The 22,394-nt window shown below is 37.6% G+C and overlaps 1 protein-coding gene across 4 annotated transcripts in view; it reads right to left on the bottom strand.

Moving 5' to 3' along the window:
* Positions 1-9,060: 9,060 nt before the first annotated feature.
* TNKS2 (tankyrase 2) overlaps positions 9,061-22,394 on the bottom strand; it is a 54,478-nt gene continuing 41,144 nt past the window's right edge. For all 4 annotated transcript variants that reach the window (XM_083364128.1, XM_083364130.1, XM_083364127.1 and 1 more), the window contains 9 exons: positions 19,618-19,867; positions 19,051-19,133; positions 17,532-17,652; positions 17,248-17,345; positions 16,325-16,399; positions 13,942-14,047; positions 12,843-13,029; positions 11,726-11,882; positions 9,061-10,788 (listed from right to left, as the gene is read on the bottom strand). In XM_083364128.1, the coding sequence (XP_083220254.1) occupies positions 10,726-10,788; positions 11,726-11,882; positions 12,843-13,029; positions 13,942-14,047; positions 16,325-16,399; positions 17,248-17,345; positions 17,532-17,652; positions 19,051-19,133; positions 19,618-19,867 (1,140 nt within the window). In that variant the 3' untranslated portion in view covers positions 9,061-10,725. The remainder of the gene's footprint in view (positions 10,789-11,725; positions 11,883-12,842; positions 13,030-13,941; positions 14,048-16,324; positions 16,400-17,247; positions 17,346-17,531; positions 17,653-19,050; positions 19,134-19,617; positions 19,868-22,394) is intronic.

The raw sequence follows: 22,394 nt of genomic DNA on the forward strand, positions 1-22,394 counted from the left end.
CCGTGTTCCCTTTTGAATTTGAAACTTGCTAGATGCTTCCCCATTAATAATTATTTTTGCTTCCTGATTGTCATAAATTGCCCTAATTATATTTATAAATTTTTCTCCCATATTCATAAAGCTAAGCTGTTGGCACAAAAAAGACCATTTAACATTGTCAAATGCCTTTTGGGCGTCTAAGAAAAGTAATGCCATCTGTTGTTCGCTATGTAATTCATAGTACTCCAATGTATCTAATATTATTCTAATGTTGTGCTTAGTGTGTCTCTTAGCGAGAAAACCATTTTGATCTGCGTGTATGAAATCATTCAGAAATCGTTTCAATCGTTCCGCTATAATTGATGTAAATATCTTGTAGTCCGAGTTAAGAAGTGATATGGGTCTGTAATTTTGGATTAATGTATGGTCTGTGTTATCTTTCGGAATAAGGGTTATGTTTGCCTCTAGCCAAGATTTAGGCGTCCTTGCGCCTTCTAATACTGCGTTAAATACCTCCACTAGGGGTTGAGCTAGGATATTTTGTAATTCTTTATAAATCTCTGATGGAAGACCGTCGGGTCCCGATGCTTTATTATTCTTTTGTGCATTAATAGCTTTTATCACCTCAGATAGTCGAATTTCCTCGTTTAACATATTTCTGGTATCTTCTGTGACCTTAGGTAGTTTGGCTCTTTGAAAATATTCCTCCATTTTCTCCACACTTGCCTGGCTATCTTCTTTATATAAACGTTCATAAAATTCCTGGGCTATAATTTTTTTTTTTCCTCCTGGTGGAATATTCTCCCTTCCTCATCTCGTAGTTCGTGAATCCAGTTTTTCCCCTTTTGTTTTCCCAATTTGTATGCGAGCCACCGGCCCGGTTTATTTGCATTTTCAAAAAAATTTTGTTTCGTGTTTCTCAATTGTTGTGCCAATTTCTCTTTGTCTAGAATGTTAAGTTTGTGTTTAATCAGATCCATAGATTGCTTGATATTCTCTTTTTGTGGATCTTGTTGGAGTGTAACTTCTAAGCTCTTATATTCCTCTTCTAATCTTTCCCGTTGTTGTCTTTTCCCCTTATTTTTATATACCATATATGCCCTCGCTACCCCTCTCATCATTGCCTTAGCTGTATCCCAATTGTTTTGTACTGAGGTGTCTATAGCTTTATTTTCCTTAAAGAAAAAACTTAGTTCTCTCTCCATCTTAGATTTGAATTCGTCTTCTTTTAAAATTGCTCTTTGAAGCGTCCATCTGGATATTTTTTTGGAACCTTTCCAGATAAGTTTAATAGGATTGTGATCTGCCCAAGTACCTGTCGCTATATGTACCTCGTCTATTTCTGAACTAATTTCTTTCGTCATCCACACCATGTCTATTCTAGACCATGAGTTATGTCGTTTGGAGTAATATGTATATTGTCTAGCCTTACGATTTCTTTCCCTCCAGACATCTTGGATATTTAGTTCCTCAGCCAAGTTAAGAAAAGATCTCGGTAGAGTTCTTCTCTTCTTTTTCCTAAGCGTCTTTCCCATATAATCCAAATTTATATCTAGGATAGCATTAAAATCTCCTATTAAACAAATCTCCTCATAATCAATGCTACATATCTTATTGTGAAGTGTTTTGAAAAATTGTTCTTGGTTATGGTTTGGGGCATATATCTCTACCATCATGACCTTCCTGTGATTTATTATAACCTCGACTATCAGTATTCTACCCTCTTTATCGTTATAAATTTGTTTTGCAGTCAATTTTGGGTTTACATATAGTGCCACTCCTCTCTTTTTCTTGTGTCGGTCTAAGGAAACGAATAGGTTCCCTATTCTTGGTTGTACTAACAAATATTTTTGTTGTTCCTTTATATGGACTTCTTGTATTGCCACGATATCCAATTGTTGGTGAATAAGCCTATTAAAAAATTTCCGCCTTTTCACTGGCGAATTCAATCCATTAATATTCACAGACATAATACTACACTCACCTCCCTTCATCTTACTTATTTCTGGTTTTTGTGGATCTCGTGATTCGGGGCTCTCTCTCTTCCTTGTCTCTAGTTCCATGTTTCTCTGTTAACTCACCGGATTTGTTCCTTCTATCCTCTGTAGCTAAGATCTTCCCATCCATTGCCACACGTATTGTATCTCTTTCTCTTACCTCCCTTCCATCTTGATCTTCTAAATCTACTTCCTCTTGGCTATGGAAGTGGCGTTTGTAAAAATCTTCTGCCTTCTCTATCGTGTCCAGTCTATGCCTTCTATCCTGCCACGTAACAAGAATACCCTCTGGAGTTAGCCATCTAAAGTTTACATTTTCTCTTATTAGTTTGGATGTTAAGAATTGATAGCCGCGTCTCAGATCCCTCATCCTTTTAGGTATCTGTTTAAGGATGGTGATTGGTTGGCCCCGAAATTCTAATGGTTCCTCTCTAGATCTATGCAGAAGCTCATCCCGAATTGATTTTTTAACTAACCTTACATGTACTTCTTTTGGGAGGTTGTGCCTTCTCGCATAATTAGTTTGGACCCTGTATGTTTCATCAATTTCCGCCAGCATTTCCTCCTTCCCTACACCGAGTGCCTTTGCCATCAGTTCTGCCATCATGACCAACAGATCTTCCCCTCTTTTTTCTCGAACGTTCTGGAAGCGTAGATAATGAGCAGCCTTTTCTGCTTCCAGAAAAATGACTGTTGTTTCTAATTCCTTATTAGCCTGAAGGAGTGTTTCATTTAAATCATCTACTCTCTTTTCCTCTTTTTCCATTCTAGCTTCCATATCTTGAAGTCTTTGTTCATTTTTGACTAATTGCTGTTGAATCCCTTCAAATTTATCATCTATCGCTTGGATTTTCCCCTTTAATTCACCAGTGTCGTTTCTTATTTGGCCTATTTCTCTCTTCATCTCCTCGTGGTTTTTGGCCATTGCCTCGTGTAGGTTTTGCAAAAGGGCATGTAAATCTTTAAAGGAATTCGAGTTAGATCTTTCCCTTTGCAGCATATCCTCTATAGATTTCTGATTGGAGGGACTTGAGGCCATCCCCTGTCCCTGTGCTGCTGCCTTTTTGCCAGCGCTAGGCTTAGTTGCTCCCGAGATACTTGTCATGTTTCCCCAATTTTAACAGCGTTTTATCAATGTATAATACCCTGAGTCTTATATAAACCTTTTAACTCTATGACAAAAGATATATAAAACAGTTACCACCAGATACTTATTACCAACTAAGCAATTTATATAATAGAATTCTATAGTATGAATATAATCAAAGTCACGTTCTTCTTCTTTTCCCCCCCCCCCGTTTCCGGCACAGAAATTGGCACCTTTTCCGTCTTCCTCTGCTGTCAAAGACCAGTAGGTGTCCCACTAAACAAACCTCGTTACTAAATTGCTATATCAAATGGCCGCCCGTGACAAGTAGAGTAGAATTTCAAAAGTTTCAAAAGTTCACAAATTCAAAATTTACCAGGATAGACCAGACTAGACCAAGCTGATCGCTTTCCACGCCCGACAATCCAGAGTTCAGTCTCTAAGGCTCCAAAGCTCAGACTTTGACCTGTTGTAGCTTTTCTCCAGCTAGAATACAGTCATATAGTCTTCGGCTTTCTTTCCCTTGCTGTTTTTGCCAAATGCCTCCCTCAAGACTTCTATCGCCGCTTATTCCCTCTCCGTGAGGCTCCCACTTCGAACCAGTACCTCTTTCACAAGCGCTTCCTATTTAATATTCGGATACACTCTCCGTCAGCTCCGCTCTACCGTTGTCCCGCTGCTTACGTGCTAGCTCCGTCCCTCTGTCAGATCTTCATGTCGGCCATTACTGGCCTCCTTCTCCCCGGTTCGCTCGCATCAGACTTTCTCCGGATCTTCAACATGAACTGCCGCTCATGAAGGTTCTCCGGGCTGCCTGCAACTTCGGATGTCCCTACAGGACCTCCTGAAGCTCCGAAAAGCCCCCGCGAACACTGGGTGAGAGGTTGTGCGAGGAGAGAGCTCCGTTCACACAGCCGCCCGCTCTGACAGTTGGCTCCGCCCCAGAATGTGGAGGTTCTTTGATATATGAGAAAAAGAAGTGAGTAGAAACAATTTTTTATCAACTAGACTTTGGAAGCTTGCAATCTATTGTGATCTTGAGTTGGCTTAATCAAAGTATATTTCAATAGGGATTTGAAACATTAGTGAAGGAGAGTGAATTGCCACAAATATTACAGTTAGAACAATTAACCAGTGGAACAACCTGCCTCCAGAAGTGGTGAATGTTCCAACACTGGAAGTTTTTAAGAAGAGACTGGACAACCATTTGTCTGAGATGGTATAAGGTTTCCTGCCTGAACAGGGGGTTGGACTAGATGACCTCGAAGGTCCCTTCCTTGAAGGTCCATCATCATCATTATCATCATCATCATCATCTTCTTCTTCTTCTTCATCATCATCATCATCCACAGCTTGCTTAGTAAGATAGGAAAAAATCTTAAATATAAACAGTTTAATTTGGTTTTACATTATTTCAAAATAAGACAGTTACCATTGTCCACACATTAAAAGTTACATGATAACATAACATTAAGACATGCATTAAACATTGCTTTCTATTTTTAAAAAATATTAGAAGTTGCAATCTGTACTTGAACAAGGCAAGTGGGAAGGAACTGCTAAAGCTGGAGGAAAATGCCACAACCTCAGAGAGTAGCCAACATTTGCTGTAAATGGCCATCTCTAGTAGGATAGTTTAAGGTTTATTTTTTAAATAAATGGCTCCATGTATTCAGTAAATGCTGACATGACCAAGGACAGTCTTTGCATGAGAAGATCTGTTCTGTCCTATGAATAGGATCCCTACAAATGAATCCCTGGTCATGGAATAGGACAAGAAAGCATATGCATGTGGAAGATTCATGTTAGTTCGAACATGGAATGGGAACCTGAGTGAACACAGTATGCATCTCTCCTCCCCACAGCATTTTTGAAAGGGTCTGTGTAACAATTCCCAAAACTGATATTACCCCTGATTTTTGTACATTCTGTGGAAAGTGACAAAAGATTTTTAGAACAGATTTTATCATGCATGCGCTCTGCTGAATTTTTTTGTGCATAATTCATCACTATCCTTTTGCAAGCTTACCATACTTTTCTAGTATTTCATCTCCTTAATTGTGGCTTCCCAGTAACAAAACAAACCATGCCATTGAGAATATATATTTTTTAAAAAAGTATTTAACCACTTTCCTTTTCAAGTGACTTTTAAATAATTATTTGGTACATACACAAAACATTTGCAAAATCCCATGTAATATTTCCTTTTGACCTGTACCAAAGGAAAGTTTTCATCATAATTTGATCTCTATAGTTTTTCCCCCTGAAACATTGAATGCTTTCTTTGTAGTTACATTTACAGAATGTAACAAAATTTTAGCAATCGCCGATCAAGTTGGAAAACTGCTTTTTATTGGCATCAAGAATAAAAAGGTGTAAGATGAACGTTCACATCTGGTACTTTAGCCTTGTTTGATATATTGTAAGTCTTCAAAGAATAAAGCAAATACAAGATGTTTTCTCTAGCATTTCCTGCAGAAAAATCTAAAAAAATATTTCATTTCTCCAAGGTAAGTTTGAAAAAAAAATAAGAAAAATAGAGCATAATAGTGACAAACCAGTTTATCACTAAAAACCTCAAATCTGTTTTGTGATTTCCACTTTTTTAAAATGAAGCTTAACTTGAAATTCATTTCCAAGAATATAGTATATTAGGAACAACCAACCCAAACAATTAATGATTTTGTAATTTGGTGCCCCCTAGTGCAAACAAGGTGCTACATTTCTTAAGCTTTGGACCCAGTTACTTTTTTTACAAGTTACTTTATTAATAGTAATAAAGTAACTTGTAAAAAAAGGTAACTGGGTCCAAGCTTACACAGAGCTTTTTCATGAAGTATAATTCTCCAAAATCTGTTTTATTGCTTTGAATGTTAGCTAGTTGTTCAAGCCACATACCTGCCAACAAAATGCTCTAAAATTACACCAATCATTTAAGGCATCAAATGTAGTCTCAAACACCCGTGTAACTACCATAGGTATGGCATTTTTAATAGTGGTAGAAAGCAGATCAGGGCCATCAGATAGGCAAAAGTGCATATAGTTGTAAAATCCAAGAGTTTCAAGCAAAAAACTCAAACCTAATGCTTTCTTAGGAATTTTCAACATCCTGTCCAGTATCCAGGATGAAGATACAAAAAATAGAAAATTCCTGTAGATGGAAGATTCCTGTAGATTTCTTTGGAGTTTTTGCTAGTCACCTCTGTTTGAAAAACTGACTGGTTTCGGGGTGAGGTATCATCAATATGCTGATGATACCCAGATTTTCATCTCCACCCCGAACCAACCCAGTGATGCCCTCGACGTGATGTCCCGTTGCCTGGAAGCGGTACGGATTTGGATGGGGAAGAACAGGCTCAACCCGGCCAAGACTGAGTGGCGTTACGTACCGGCATCTTGTTTAGTCGAAGAGGTTCCATCTTTGGTTATGGGAGGAGAGGTGTTGCCTCCCGTTGATAGGGCGCGCAATTTAGGTGTCCTCCTGGATTCACGACAGTTTTGAAGATCATATTGGAGTTGTGGCCAGGGGGGCATTTGCCCAGGTTTGCCTGGTGCGCCAGTTGTGCCCCTATCTGGACCGAGATGCCCTACATACGGTCACTCATGCACTCGTTACCTCCCGTATAGATTACTGCAATGCTCTCTACATGGGGCTGCCCTTAAAGACCACCGGGAGGCTTCAGCTGGTGCAGAATGTGGCCGCGCGGGTAGTGATGGGAGCATACTGATACTCCCATTTTACACCCCTCCTGCGTGAGCTGCATTGGTTACCGGTTGTCCTCCGGGTGAGATTTAAGGTGCTGGTACTTACCTTTAAAGCCCTACATGGCTTATGCCCGGGATACTTGCAGGACCATCTGCTGCTGGGAACGATCTCCCATCGCCCAGTACACTCACACAGAGAGGGCCTCCTCAGGGTGCCATCGGCTAGACAATGTCGGCTGGCGACCCCCAGGGGGAGGGCCTTCTCTGTGGGAGTGCCAGCCCTATGGAACCAACTTCCCCTTGAGCTCCGGATGGCCCCGGATCTCCGGTCCTTTCGCCACGGCCTCAAAACACTTCTTTTCCATCAGGCTGACCTGGACTGACAGGGATTTTAAAATGTTTTTTAATTTTAACTTTAATTTTAACTTATTCTATTGGGGCTATTAATTTAATTTTTTTTAAACTTTTGTATCATTGTATTTTATTGTTGTTAGCCGCCCTGAGTCCTTCGGGAGATAGGGCGGCATATAAGTCCCAATAATAAATAAATAAATGTTCAGAAACAAAACTTCATTTGCTCCCAGCAATGATTCAGTCTGTGGTGTCAGCTTCATGATTTTGAAGTATCAGACATTTGCATGAAGTCTTCATTTGAGCCTATTTCATTTTGAAATGTAATCATGACACGGTTTGCTTTGTGGTCCCATTAATGATAAAAGTTAATTCAACTGTGTGTGCAGTGTGATCAGATTCCATGCATCATGCTTAATTAAATCAGGAATCTTGAAGTCTTATCTATGCACTCATTCTGAGAAATGCCACACTATAGCGCTGAAGTTCACATAGACCAGGGGTAGGCAACCTTGGCTCTTTTATGACTCGTGGACTTCAACTCCCAGAATTCTTGAGCCAGCTGAAGTCCATGAGTCATAAAAGAGCCAAGGTTGCCTACCCGACATAGACCATATCAAAAGGTTTAAGAGCTAGTATTGTACTTATACAGCTCATACTTTAAATACAAGTTTTAGAATTATTCAGTTATGCACATGAACACTGACAATCAACCTCCTACCAATTCCATTGTCAATTAAGATGCAACACATCATTAAAAATTTTAAAAAGCCACAAACGTCTTCCTATACATCAGTTCTAAGATTAAACCGGAGGGTGTTGAAGAACACTTCAAAACATCCCACTCAGCACCACAAAACAATGTTTCTCTTAGAACAGAACTTCCCCCCCCCCCAAATGTTTGAAATTGGACCAGGGTCTGACAGTGAGAATATTAGAAAACTGCAAATCTATGAATTTTGAAAGTTCCTTCCCTCACTGACTCTACAGAACTGTGGTGAAAGCATCTATGCTTTTCCATTGCAGGATTCACCATCTACGCTTGGAAGGATGACAGGAATTGAGGTTAGCATCCTTCAACTAATTCAAACTTAAATAGGAGTGCTGCAGAATTTCAGGATGCATCACAGGACAAATCCTTACTATATTCAAGTAAGAATTTGAGTATTTGGAGGAATTTGGTATAGACCAGGGGTGTCAAACTGCCAGCCTGTAGGCCGGATGCATCGTAGCAAAAACGCGCCCATCCCGTTGCCGGCAGTGGCAAAAAAAGTCGCGATATGTTGCAACACATCAAGTGACGACTGCAAGTTTGACACACCTGGTATAGACTAACTGTTAAATTGCTGAGACTAGCAAAAAAATCTGTTATAAATTTGCCACCTATCTTTTTCTTTTCTTCCCTGTCAAACTACCTTACCTTACCTTATTTCTATCCTGAACATATAGCTGTAAGGGTGATTTGTGGTTTATAGACAATTTATTTTAATCTTTAGATATTAACTGAATTATAGTAAACTTTTTTTTGTTCTGCCTCTTCCCACTTTTAAACATGGTCTCTGTGGATTTAAAACAAAACAAAGTAAAACAAATACTTTATCCTAAAATTACAAGCCATCTTGATATTTGCATTGTTGTGATATATAGATCAATCTTACTTAAAACTTACAATGTAAGAATACTCTGAAATATGCCAAAATTAAGAAGAAAAATATTATGAAGACATAAGAGAGAGAGAGTACATTATGTGCTGCATGAGAGAAATAGATATTAGAGTGAACTTTGTGTAAGCTCTCCAAAAAACAGGGTGATTTTAGATATATGGCCAGAGACAAAAACACCCATATAATAGGAAACAAATATAATAACTACATTTAAATAATACTCCAGCCATATTAATTTTTAATAATAACTTACAATCATACTACACGCTATCAAAAAGCTTGTGAATGAAGTTTATTTAGGTTGAATGGTGAAGAATGCGATACAATACAGGTAAGACATTTTCAAGATGAATAAAGCTCTAATTGCACAGGAGGCTTGAAGTTCACCTCAACTCAACACAACCAAAACCATTACACATTTTGCCATCTGAAAAAATAGGAATGCCATGCAAAATTAAAAACATTCTTCCCAACCCTATGGTACCATTTAAAATGCTACCAATATCACAATAATTTACATCACATTAAACGATCACTCACAAAGAATGAAATATTTTCAATAATGAAAAAAGTTTTTCAAAATCATAGTTAGCATAGTTTGCATGAATACTTGTTCAGGTATTTGGCTAAGCTAGTGAATAGAAAACATGCAGTGCAAAGACCTCTTTTATTCAACTGAACTGTCCTTTATCCAGCAGCGATCACAATGAAGTGATGTTTACTATATTTTTCACATGATTTTATAACCATTCATGCACTGACTACACGTGTACTGCAAACTATTTAAGACTCAAATCTAAGATACCAGACAATTTAAGCACTCTTGGCAATTTTTAAAAAACCATAATGTATGAATGATCTATAATTAAAAATACATCATGGGACATGGTCTGAAAGGTTGAAGAACTGCAATTAACTGCATTTAAAATTGGATCAATGGAAAAAATTGAATTATATATATATATATATATACACACAGATATATATTTTACACATGAACCTGCAAAGATGAAAAATATCTTGATTGAACTGAAGGAATAAGGAAGCTACATTTTAGAAAAGGCTGTGTGAAAAAGTTTTCAGTGTTTTGAAGGGTGTGGGTACCCCCTTTGTCCCCATGCATTTTGATTTTATAGCATACCATTTTAAACCTAAACAGAAATCAGGAAGATATGCTTGTTCAATCTTAAATACCCTGTTATAATGAGAATCAAAAAGTTTCTCTACATTAGACAAATAATCAGCTAACCTATCCCCATTCAAAAAGATATTTTAAGTAGTGATCAATGTGATGAGTAAGTGGAATGTTTACTAGATTCCTCAGGAATGTGCACAATCTGGAACCATCTCCTGGAATACATTTTCCTCCATTAAACTCAACTAACTGAAGAAAAGCCAAATGACACAAGACTCTCAAGGGGTCCTTTTCACAGCTGCTTGTGATGAAATGCAGACGAGGGTGTGAAATTTAAATGAACTTTTCCATGTACTGCAGTTCTGAAACATTTTACAAATACAATGCAAATAAATATCAGGCTAGTAGAAAAGCTCTTATTTACAGTTTTACAAATGCAATCATTCTCTGTGTAAATGTAGTGTTTTAAAGAACAGTTTTAATAAAACGAGTTCCTGTATAGCAACAATTTGTTAGGTTTCACTGAAATGGCAAATAGAAAACAAAGTTCAAGTTAATATCTGTTTTATAATTTAGTACAGACAAACCAGTGTGTCACCTGGCATGAGATCTGTTAAAGTGCTGAAAAAGTTTCTGAATTTTTAGAAAACTTACTATACAGTTATTAAAGCTTCATCTGTCAAAAATGTTAGATTTTATTCACATTTTCTACCACCAAGTTAGGGAAGAGGGGAGGGAACGATATAAGTGTGTATATTAGCAATTAAGAGTACTGCTAAATTTGATCTTTGTAAAATAGCTGGAATTTCAAGCTTCTGTGGCAATTTCAGGCTTCACAATCTGGTAGGTAATCAAATATTCTGGATAGGCCTGAAAGATAAGTGAGATTATTATTTCTTCACATTTTAAAAAAGATATTATTGGTGGTCAAAATATTTACAGTAAGTGAAACCTAATATCGGTGGTGAAAAATATGTATGGCAAGTTAAAATAGCTAAAAGATATGTAAAGTATCAGTTCTGAATAAAGAAACAGAATTATTGCTTTAACTATACTGATTTAATATTGAAATAAACTTCACTGAAAGCAAGAGACTGCTAAATCAGTGCCCGGTCCAGTGGGGGTATTTGCAGTTTTGAAAGATAAATGGCATATTCACAAAATGGCTGCCACAAAAGGCCTATAATCAAAATGATACTATAGGGCAGGCATGTCAAACTTGCGACGTCACATCACGTTGCACGACGTATCGCAACTAAAAATTATGCTACACAGTAAGAGTAAAGCAAAATAAAATAATGTGAATGGATCTTCATACACATTAGACTGCCGGCGGATAACACCCAATGGGAGGGCCTTCTCAGTGGGTGCCCCTGCCCTTTGGAACCAGCTGTCCGTGGAGCTTAGGACTGCCCCCGACCTTCAGTCATTCCGCCGGGACCTGAAGACCTGGCTCTTTGAGCTTTCCGGCCCAGGCTGAGAGTTTCCCCCCCCCCTCAGGGATCAAATTTAATTATTTTAACTGTTTTTAACTCTTGTATTGTACTGATGTTTTTAAATACTTTGTAAACCGCCCTGAGTCCTACGGGAAAAGAACGGTATATAAATTCAATAAACTTAACTTAAATTTAATTTAAGGAAAACATGTGTTTATTAGATGGGCAAGATTTGCTGACCCATGAATACAATATCCAGGATCTAGATTTAAGACATTTGACATGTTTGAAAGTGAGGCTTCTTCATAATATTCCGTTTCCAGATCAGTGAATATCATACATTCCAATATTTACAATCCCAAATACATTACCTGTTCTCCTCTATAGATGACATATTCTGCTAAAGCTAGCCCATTTACGCTAGGTCGTCCAGTAACTGAATGGTGTCCTGGGGGGGAATGAGCCATTTTCATGGCACTGAACTGTAGGAATGATTTGCCCAAAGTTACCCGGCAAAAAAGCAACTGCCTATATTAAATAAGAGAAGCATTTCATTATTAAATGTGTACCAATAATAATAATAATAAATAAATCCAGTGAGAAAAGTAACCCAGAGTACTATGCAACCATTGTGGGTGGTGGTTTGTTAAAATAATAAACATTTTTAAAATTGATTAAAATGCCTTTCTCTTTCCATTCAACTACTCCTATAGCAGAGACCTCTTCTTGGAAACCTCCAGTGAAGGAGTGAAGCGCACACCTCCGGAGGCAAGCTGTTACTAATTGTTCTGACTGTCAAGAAATTTTTCCTTAATTCTAGGTTGGATCTCTCACCGATTAATCTTCCATCTGCTACTTCTTGCTTACCCCAAGGTACTTTGGAGAATAGTTGACTCCACATCTCTCCTACAGGCCCTCAAATATTGGAAGACTGCTATCATGTCACCCCTAGTCCTTCTCTTTGTTAAGACTAGTCCAGGGGTAGGCAACCTTGGCTCTTTTATGACTCGTGGACTTCAACTCCCAGAATTCCTGAGCCAGCTTGGCTGGCTCAGGAATTCTGGGAGTTGAAGTCCGCGAGTCATAAAAGACCCAAGGTTGCCTACCCCTGGACTAGAGAGTCTCAGCACTGTATTAGGGCGATACAAAACTGGATGCAGTATTCTACATGTAGTCACACCAGTGCAGTATAAAGAGGTACTATCACTTCATGTGATCTCGATACTCTCCCTGATCCCAGGTTGATGGAACCTGGGACTGCATTGGCTTTTTTGGCCTCTATAGCACGTTGCTAGCTCATTAAGTGGTGGTTCACTAGGACAACTGGATCTCTCTCATAGTAACTGCTATTGAGCCAGGTACCACCTATTCTATACCTGTGCATTTGGTTTTTCCTGTTATTTTATTTGTTTAGATCCGCTGAAATCTGTGTGCCAAATAAGGTTCTCTGAAGAGGAGCATGCAGCTATAAAAATAAATATATCTTACCTATGGCAGATGTAACAGGACCTATCTTTGTGAATGGGGCAACCTGTGCCACCACCAATACCATAGACATACTGGTTGCTTTTGGAAGAATTTTCAGCAAAATAAATTCCTGCTCCAAACATTCCTCCTATGTAGGCATGCCTCTCATCAAAGCCTTTATGAATAATTGCATTCACAAAAGGAGAGCCTGAATATAAAACAGAAAGAGGTTTTTATATTCTTTGAATGGAAGTATTTTTTTGTTACCATATCTAAACATAAAAGTTTTTTTTGTCACTTATGCAGAAAAACACACTTGAATTTTTAGCCCAGAAAAGAACTGTGACTGAAATAAATATTGGGAGTGGAGGTGGGGGAAGAACATGATAAGAAAATCTGGTATGGTTACAACTAATCTATATATTCCTTGATTAGCACTGATTTAATGCATTAGAGACAAGTTTGGTTTGAGGTCTGTGAATCTATGATAGTGCTACAGAACCAACACCTGACTCTAAATTAGGCATACACAAGCACTACAAATTCAGTTTTATACAGGGCTGTTGGAGACACTGGAAATGCATATTGTGATCCAACTGCTTTAGATAAAATATATACTGTGTTGGAGAGTAACCATCCCAATCCAGGGGAATGGGTGGGGGAGGTTAAGCAGGGTATTAGCCTGGATTTGTTATGTAAACACAACAGGGCAAAGTCTGACCCCTCCCTCCCTTGCCTATGAGTCTTATCTGGTCTTTCCCAGGTGAAAGCTGCCAGTCAAGGGAGATTCCTGTATTATAGGCAGGGAACAATAAAATAGCTAGTTTGAACTCTACAGGCATGGATCTGGTTTTGTGCCTGACAGATATCATTACAGTCTGGTTATTTTGAGTCAATGTATATATAGTATGTATGTACAGGCTACATACTCTGGAAATTCTCTAACAGGATTTGAATTGAGTTGCACAAGAACTCTTTTACTATACGAATTAATCAATTATTGGTTAAAAGTCAATAAAGATCTTGTACTGTATATACAACAATCAGAATTTCTAACAATGATCAATATACTGAAATCATCTGAAGAAATACAATTTAACTTTTAGACAAAATGAAATACCATGAAACAACATCCTTTCATTAGCATGATTATGATTCTCTTCAGAAACCTCTTTCCTTCTGTGAGTATATCTTTCCCAAAGCTTTTTGTTACATACTTTTTGTATCTAGGGAGAAAAAAATCCAAAATTTCAGTCAACCTTCTTCCATGCCTTCTGATATTAATGGCACTATGCAATTAACATGGAATAAAGAGATCATAATTCTTCCTTAAATAAATCCTTACTGGTAATATAAAGTTTCTTTTTCTAGAACTCTTGATAATCTAAAACCTTATTTAAAACTAAAATTTTAACTACAGGTAGTCTTCAACTTATGACTGAGAGCCCCAAATAGTCTTGTGACCTTGGGGGGGAATGCCATAACTTCAAACTAAACTGTAAGTAGCTTTTGGGGGGGGGGTCCATCATAATGTCAAAATGGACACTAAGCGACTGGTCCTAAATTGAGGACTACTTATTTTGAACTACCTATTATTTACATTTGAACTGATCATATTTATATTTTTCAGGTACAGTGAGAGAAAAAAATTTGATCCCCTGCGGATTTTGTACGTTTGCCCACTGACAAAGAAATGATCAGTCTATAATTTGGATGTAGGTTTATTTTATCAGTGAGAGACAGAATAACAACAACAAAAATCCAGAAAAAACACATTTCAAAAAAGTTATAAATTGATTTACATTTTAATGAATGAAATAAGTATTTGACTCCTTCGCAAAACATGACTTAGTACTTGGTGTCAAAACCCTTGTTGGCAATCACAGTGGTCAGACATTTCTTGTAGTTGGCCACCAGGTTTGCACACATCTCAGGAGGGATTTTGTCCCATTCCTCTTTGCAGATCCTCTCCAAGTCATTAAGGTTTTGAGGCTGATGTTTGGCAGCTCAAAGCTTCAGCTCTCTCCACAGATTTTCTATGGGATTAAAGTCTGGAGACTGGCTAGGCCACTCCAGGACCTTAATGTGCTTTTTCTTGAGCCACTCCTTTGTTCCCTTGGCAGTGTGTTTTGGGTCATTGCCATGCTGGAATACCCATCCATGACCCATTTTCAATGCCCTGGCTGAGGGAAGGAGGTTCTCACCCAAGATTTGATGGCACATGGGCCGTCCATTGTCCCTTTGATCCGGTGAAGTTGTCCTGTCCCCTTAGTAGAAAAACACCCCCAAAGCATAATATTTCCACCTCCACGTTTGATGGTGGGGATGGTGTTATTAGGGTCATAGGTAGCATTCCTCCTCCTCCTCCTCCAAACATGGCAAGTTGAGCTGATGCCAAAGAACTAAATTTTGGTCTCATCTGACCACAACACTTTCACTTAGTTCTCCTCTAAATCATTCACTATGTCCATTGGCAAACTTCAGACCGACCTGTACATGTGCTTTCTTGAAGAGGGGGACCTTGCGGGTGCTGCAGGATTTCAGTCCTTCGTGACATAGTGTGTTACCAATTGTTTTCTTGGTGACTATAGTCCCAGCTGCCTTGAGATCATTGACAAGATCCTCCCATGCAGTTATGGGCTGATTCCTCACCATTCTGATGAGCACTGAAACTCCATGAGATGAGATCTTGCATAGAGATTGGCAGTTATTTTGTGTTTCTTCCATTTGCGAACAATCGCATCAACTGTCGTCACCTTCTCACCAAGCTGCTTGACGATAGTCTTGTATCCCATTCCAGCTTTGTGTAGGTCTACAATCTTGTCCCTGACATCCTTGGATAGCTCTTTGGTCTTGGCCATGGTGAAGAGTTTGGAATCTGATTTAATTGATTACTTCTGTAGACAGGTGTCTTTTATACAGGTAACAAGCTGAGATTAGGAGCACTCGTTTTAAGAGTACTCCTACCGTAATCTCAGCTCGTTACCTGTATAAAAGACACCTGGGAGCCAGAAATCTTGCTGACGGGTTCAAATATTTATTTCACTCATTAAAATGCAAATCAATTTATAATTTTTCTGAAATGTATTTTTCTGGATTTTTTTGTTGCTATCCTGTCTCTCACTGTTAACATAAACCTACCATTTAAATTATAGACTGATCATTTCTATATCAGTGGGAAAATGTACAAAATCAGCAGGGGATTAAATATTTTTTCCCTTCCTTATATAATAATGACTCTATAAGGGTATACATATAGTTAAAATGACAAATTCAAATGAAATTATAACGTTAAATAATAATAAATGTTAAGGAAAAAATCATCCATACAGCAGAATAACTTCAACTAAAATGTCAATCACTGTTATCAATCAGCTGTAGACAAAGATTTCAACTCCCAAATTTCTTTAAAAATAACGCATTATTTAGAAGCCACTAACCCCTTTCAGCTTTTAAAATCAACTACCCATTTAAGAGAATAGTACCAGTTATCTACACATTACCTTTAAGATGTTGTATCTGTTGAAAATTCCACCAGCATGGCCACCATCTCTATGTTCTCGTACAGTGCTTTGCATCTTAATATTAAAATATACACAAATATATAAATAAAATCTAAACCAAAACACCCAAATTTAACTCAGCTGAATAAAACTTTCTTGTCTAGAAATAATTTCCTTATAATTGATCAGTGTTCCCTACCGGAGTTTTGTAAACTGGCATTGGCTTATTCTGCAGAGTCTCAAATGTAGATTCATATATTCTCATGTGAAGCAGGTAGATAGTGGATGAAATTTACATTAGTCCTCATTTCAATTAATTCTATGGAAACAGTCACAAGTAGTGCTTACTACAGTATTGTTGTTGCTGTTAGTTGCAAAGTCGTGTCTGATCCATCGCGACCCCATGGACAACGTTCCTCCAGGCCTTCCTGTCCTCTACCATCTTTTGGAGTCCATTTAAGCTCACGCCTGCTGCTTCTGTGACTCCATCCAGCCACCTCATTCTACACTACATTCTATACTATACTAAATTATACTACAGTATAATCCATCTCAAAACATTTTTTTATCTTCTCCTCAATCTTGTCTCAATCTTGTCTTGGAGCCTCCTGGTTTCTAGCCTGATACCTTTACTACAGCAAATTGGCTCCCTGAAAAGATAATTTACTATTACCATAACTGTGATTACGGTACACTGTAAACTACCCTTGGGTTTGAACAGTGGAAAACAATAATATGAAATTATGACTAATTGTTCCCAAAGACGTCAGGGTTGATTGCTGAATCAGTCATGCCAGGAAAATTAGTTACAGTTATTGTATTTCATAGCAATAGATTTAACTAATACTAAGACATAATATTGAAGTATTTCAGGACACTAGAGATAATGTTTAAGAATTTAAGAATATATATTAATAATATACCTCATCCTCCACCGACTGAAACTCTTTATCATCAGGTGAGAGATCTATAAGAATCGTCCCGCTACCCGAAGTATTCAATGTTAGATATGTGTTAAGACCTAAGAGAAACGACAACATTAGCATTGCATCTTGAGTACATTTTAGACGTACTGATGGCTCACTCACTTTTTTGGTGTGTGTGTGTGTGTGTGATTAAAATAAATGAAAACTGCAATGCTACAATTTTGAACTATAGAAATGTATAAAATGTAGCTTAATTAAATATTTTACTTATTATAACATACCTTGCTGTCCAGAGATCAGTCTCTCAACTCCTTTAATTATTTTGTGTCTATGACCATAAGCATTAATTCCAATTTCCTTTAATTCTCTGTGTCCCATTTCAACAAGTACATCCAATGTTATCTGCAAAGAAAAGGAATTATTAAATATTAAAATTATCAGTTTTCTTTATAAGAATTCAAAACTGTGGTCAGGTTTTTGCATTTCAACTGGTAATGTTTTCACAGAAGCCATACTGCTATTTAACGCTTAGAAACAAGAGTGAAATAGTTATGACATGCTAACAACAAAAACTTTTGTCTGATTAAAGTACAATTAAAAAAACAACCTAGGTTATCAAAAAGGATTATTGGATCACAATTTGTTTTCTTAATTAACCACTGAAATATATTCTGCATTTTGAAAATAAATCTTAAGACATTTTTCTGTAAAATGTATTTAAGAAAATATGTCACAGCCTACTGCTTGAATAAGGGATACGTGTCTTATTGTTTTATTATCATTATCACTAATTTAAAACATTAGGATTAAATCACTAATAAATTTAATTAAAATAAAATAGTTTGAGATGCTAGGATAGGAAGTGTTATATTATACATTTCACATCTTTCACACAAAGGCTTTAAGATGCAACACGCCATACAAGGTTTGCAGCTATACAACCAAAACTCAGGTATGAATGCTACTGCTTCTTATGCAAAACAGCTATATCCAAACTAGCCATATAGCCCAAAGGACAATATCAATCTATTTTATTGTAAATTGTGAACTCTGATTTGCCATACCAGAAAAAAGAGGGAGGGAATTATACCAGATTCTACTTCAAAAGATCAATGAGTAATGACAGGAGGCAAAAATGATGCCTTAGAACAGTGGCCCCCAAAGTTTTGGGCACCAGGGACCGGTTCCATGGAGAAAGGTTTTTCCACAGACCAGAGGAGGCGTGGTTTTGCATGCCGCCTGCATCCCACGGATGGGGCTTCACTTGTTTGTGCGGCCCGGTTGCTGGCATGCCGCGGCCCAGTGCTGGTCTATCGACCGGGGTTGGGACTGCTGCCTTAGAAGATGCTGAATATGTGGAAGCTTCTTACATAATTATTTTTATCTGGATCAACAAATTTAATTTACTCTATTAGTAAAACATGATGTAATAATAAAAAATAACATTTCCTTAAAAATGCATTCACATTTAGCACAATTGGAACTCTGAATTATTGGTATAATTACTAATTAATATAGGTAAATCAGTGTTCATATCCTTACATTTCCTGAAGACTAGGAAAAATAATTTGCAGACAAAGCCAATTCTCTAAAATGTATCTTACATTAGTTTAAGAAATGTTTTAAGGAACAATAGGAAATGGAAGAGTGAATGCTGGGGTGCATTCATCAGTATTTTAACTTAGCTGTTTGAAATTCAAGATATAATCAATCTCCAAGCTAAAATCTAAATCAATGATTTTGCAAGTTTCCCTTAAAATTTATTGTTTACTTGGTTTCCAAACAAAAATGGTTACTTACCTGCTCTCTCTCAAGTATGTCAATCAAATGTTCAAGTCCAAGGTTTCTCACAAATTGATTGATGCTAAAATCTACACTGAGAACTAAATATGAAAGTTATTATTAGCTACATATAAGAACAAGCTTAAAAAACTTTTTGGGGTAGAATGTAGGGAAATCTAACATAACACATTGAAGCCCTCAATTAATTACTTTCATGATGTTAATTTTTTTCCAGGAAAAAGATACCCAAGTCTTCCGGAATCTTAAGATATTAGAAATTGAATAAATCAGTTTCATGGCTGCCCATTTATGTAAGCTTCAAGTCAAACATAGCTACATTTAACTCACAGATAGCTGTTTAAATGATCACTTAAATATACTTTCATTTGGATTCTTGCACTGAGAAAGATGTTGGACTAGCAGTCCCTCCTAGGATTCTGTATTAAAATTATATCAAATAAATAGGAATCTGGGATGCAGAAACCGTTTTCATCAGATCATCATTAGATGTTTGTCTTAATGCATAAGTAAACCACCCTTCATTTAGCAACGTCAAGCTGACCCAGTAGAAAATGCTAGACTCACCTTCTTTCTTTTCCAGACTAGAAGCTCCTTCAGCACCATTTGTATTAACAACTGAGAGTTCAGAGAAGCTACCAGACAAGCTGTCCAGACTACTGGCAGCTGACAAATTAGATGGGCTGGACGGCATGGAAGAAAGCGAATCAGCTGAAGTTCCTGTATTCTGAGACACATTTATAACCTGAGGCTTGTAACAAGATGGCAAGGCGGAAACTGGCATGGCAGCTGCCAAGAGTGCGCTAACATCATCTGCCTGGAAATTTAAAAAAACAACAACCACCAAAATCATTTTGTTAAAATAGTCACAAATGCATGCAAGTTAAGTTGCAAGGTTAGGTAAACAGGTGCTTTACTTGAATTACTCCAATTTTCTTTTTTGTTACTTACAATGTCATTTCAGATATTCTGGCCCAGAGGTTCCTTCAGCATGGTAACTCCGATGCCAAGACTGAGTCATACTTTAAATTTTAGTTCTGATTATTTAAAGGTCAGATTAAAATCTAATTCCTGCTACAAACCTGAATAGGATCACACTTCCTCTTGCTTTCTAAGCTACCTCTCACAGGCTTAAAGATTAAAATGCTGCATATGTAACCTACAATCCTATACTCAACTTACCTGGGAGAATGCCCTGCGGAATTCAGAGGAACATATTTCAGAGTACACAGCTGTCGGATAGCAACTTAAAATCAATAAATGCTTATAGGATACAGCTAAATGCACAACAGTGCCAATTTAAACATAACAATGAATGGGTGATTTTGGACTTAACTGAATGTATTTACATTACTTGTGGTATATTCATGACATATACAGTTCACAGATGTAAGACATGTTACATCTTGAAACAAAAATTCATTTCACATGGTTAAAATACTCCCTAGAAATAATCTGTTGCACTTATGTTTATGGGCCTTAAGATTCTTAATTCCTAAAATTTAATGCAAAAACAATTTAAAAAAATAAAACCACATTATTCATGCATATGGTTATGGTATTCCAAGAATGGTGTTTCAAACTAGAACACCATGGCTGGAATAACTCAAATTGCTTCTGATTTTATTGGATTTACTTCCGGAAACTGCTAAATTCTCCAGGAGCAACAAGGTCCAAAGGGGACTGAATATTTTTAAGTTCTCTTGAAAATACAGTTCGTGGATCAATGGATTTTGTGCATCTTTAATGATTCCCAAGTCATATACAGTCATGCTCGAAATTGTTGGCACCCCAGAAATTTTTCCAGAAAATCAAGTATTTCTCACAGAAAAGTATTGCAGGAACACATGTTTTGCTATACCCAGGTTTATTCCCTTTGTATGTATTGGAACACAACAAAAAAAGGGAGGAAAAAAAGCAAATTGGACATAATGTCAAACAAAACTCCAAATGTGGGCCGGACAAAATTATTGGCACCCTTAATATTTGGTTGCACACCCTTTGGAAAAAATAACTGAAATCAGTCGCTTCCTATAACCATCAATAAGCTTACACCTCTCACCCGGAATTTTGGACCACTCTTCCTTTGCAAACTGCTCCATGTCTCTCTTATTGGAAGGGCGCCTTTTCCCAACAGCAATTTTAAGATCTCTCCACAGGTGTTCAATGGGATTCAGATCTGGACTCATTGCTGGCCACTTCAGAACTCTCCAGCGCTTTCTTGCCATCTATTTCTGGGTGCTTTTTTACGTATGTTTGGGGTCATTGTCCTGCTGGAAGACCCAAGATCTCGGACGCAAACCCAGCTTTCTGACACTGGGCTCTACAGTGCGACCCAAAATCCTTTGGTAATCCTCAGATTTCATGATGCCTTGCACACATTCAAGGCACCCAGTGCCAGAGGCAGCAAAACAACTCCAAAACATCATTGAACCTCCAGCACATTTCACTGTAGGTACTGTGTTCTTTTCTTTGTAGGCCTCATTTCATTTTCGGTAAACAGTAGAATGATGTGCTTTACCAAAAAGCTCTATCTTGGTCTCATCTGTCCACAAGATGTTTTCCCAGAAGGATTTTGGCTTACTCAAGTGCATTTTAGCAAACTGTAATCTTGCTTTTTTATGTCTCTGTGTCAGCAGTGGGGTCCTCCTGGGTCTCCTGCCATAGCGTTTCATTTCATTTAAATGTCGATGGATAGTTTGCGCCGACACTGATGCTCCCTGAGCCTGCAGGACAGCTTGCATTCTTTTGGAACTTGTTTGGGGCTGCTTATCCACTATCCGGACTATCCTGCGTTGCAACCTTTCATCAATTTTTCTCTTCTGTCCACGACCAGGGAGATTCGCTACAGTGCCATGGGTTGCAAACTTCTTGATAATGTTGCGCACTGTGGACAAAGGCAAATCTAGATCTCTGGAGATGGACTTGTAACCTTGAGATTGTTGATATTTGTCCACAATTTTGGTTCTCAAGTCCTCAGACAGTTCTCTTCTCCTCTTTCTGTTGTCCATGCTTAGTGTGGCACACACAGACACACAATGCAAAGACTAAGTGAACTTCTCTCCTTTTTATCTGCTCAGGTGTGATTTTTATATTGCCCACACCTGTTACTTGCCCAAGGTGAGTTTAAAGGAGCATCACATGCTTGAAACAATTTTGTTTACCCACAATTTTGAAAGGGTGCCAATAATTTTGTCCGGCCCATTTTTGGAGTTTTGTTTGACATTATGTCCAATTTGCTTTTTTTCCTCCCTTTTTTGTTGTGTTCCAATACACACAAAGGGAATAAACCTGTGTATAGCAAAACATGTGTTCCTGCAATACTTTTCTGTGAGAAATACTTG

Source organism: Vipera ursinii (assembly GCF_947247035.1).
Source record: "Vipera ursinii genome assembly, chromosome: 5".
Taxonomy (NCBI): domain Eukaryota; kingdom Metazoa; phylum Chordata; class Lepidosauria; order Squamata; family Viperidae; genus Vipera; species Vipera ursinii.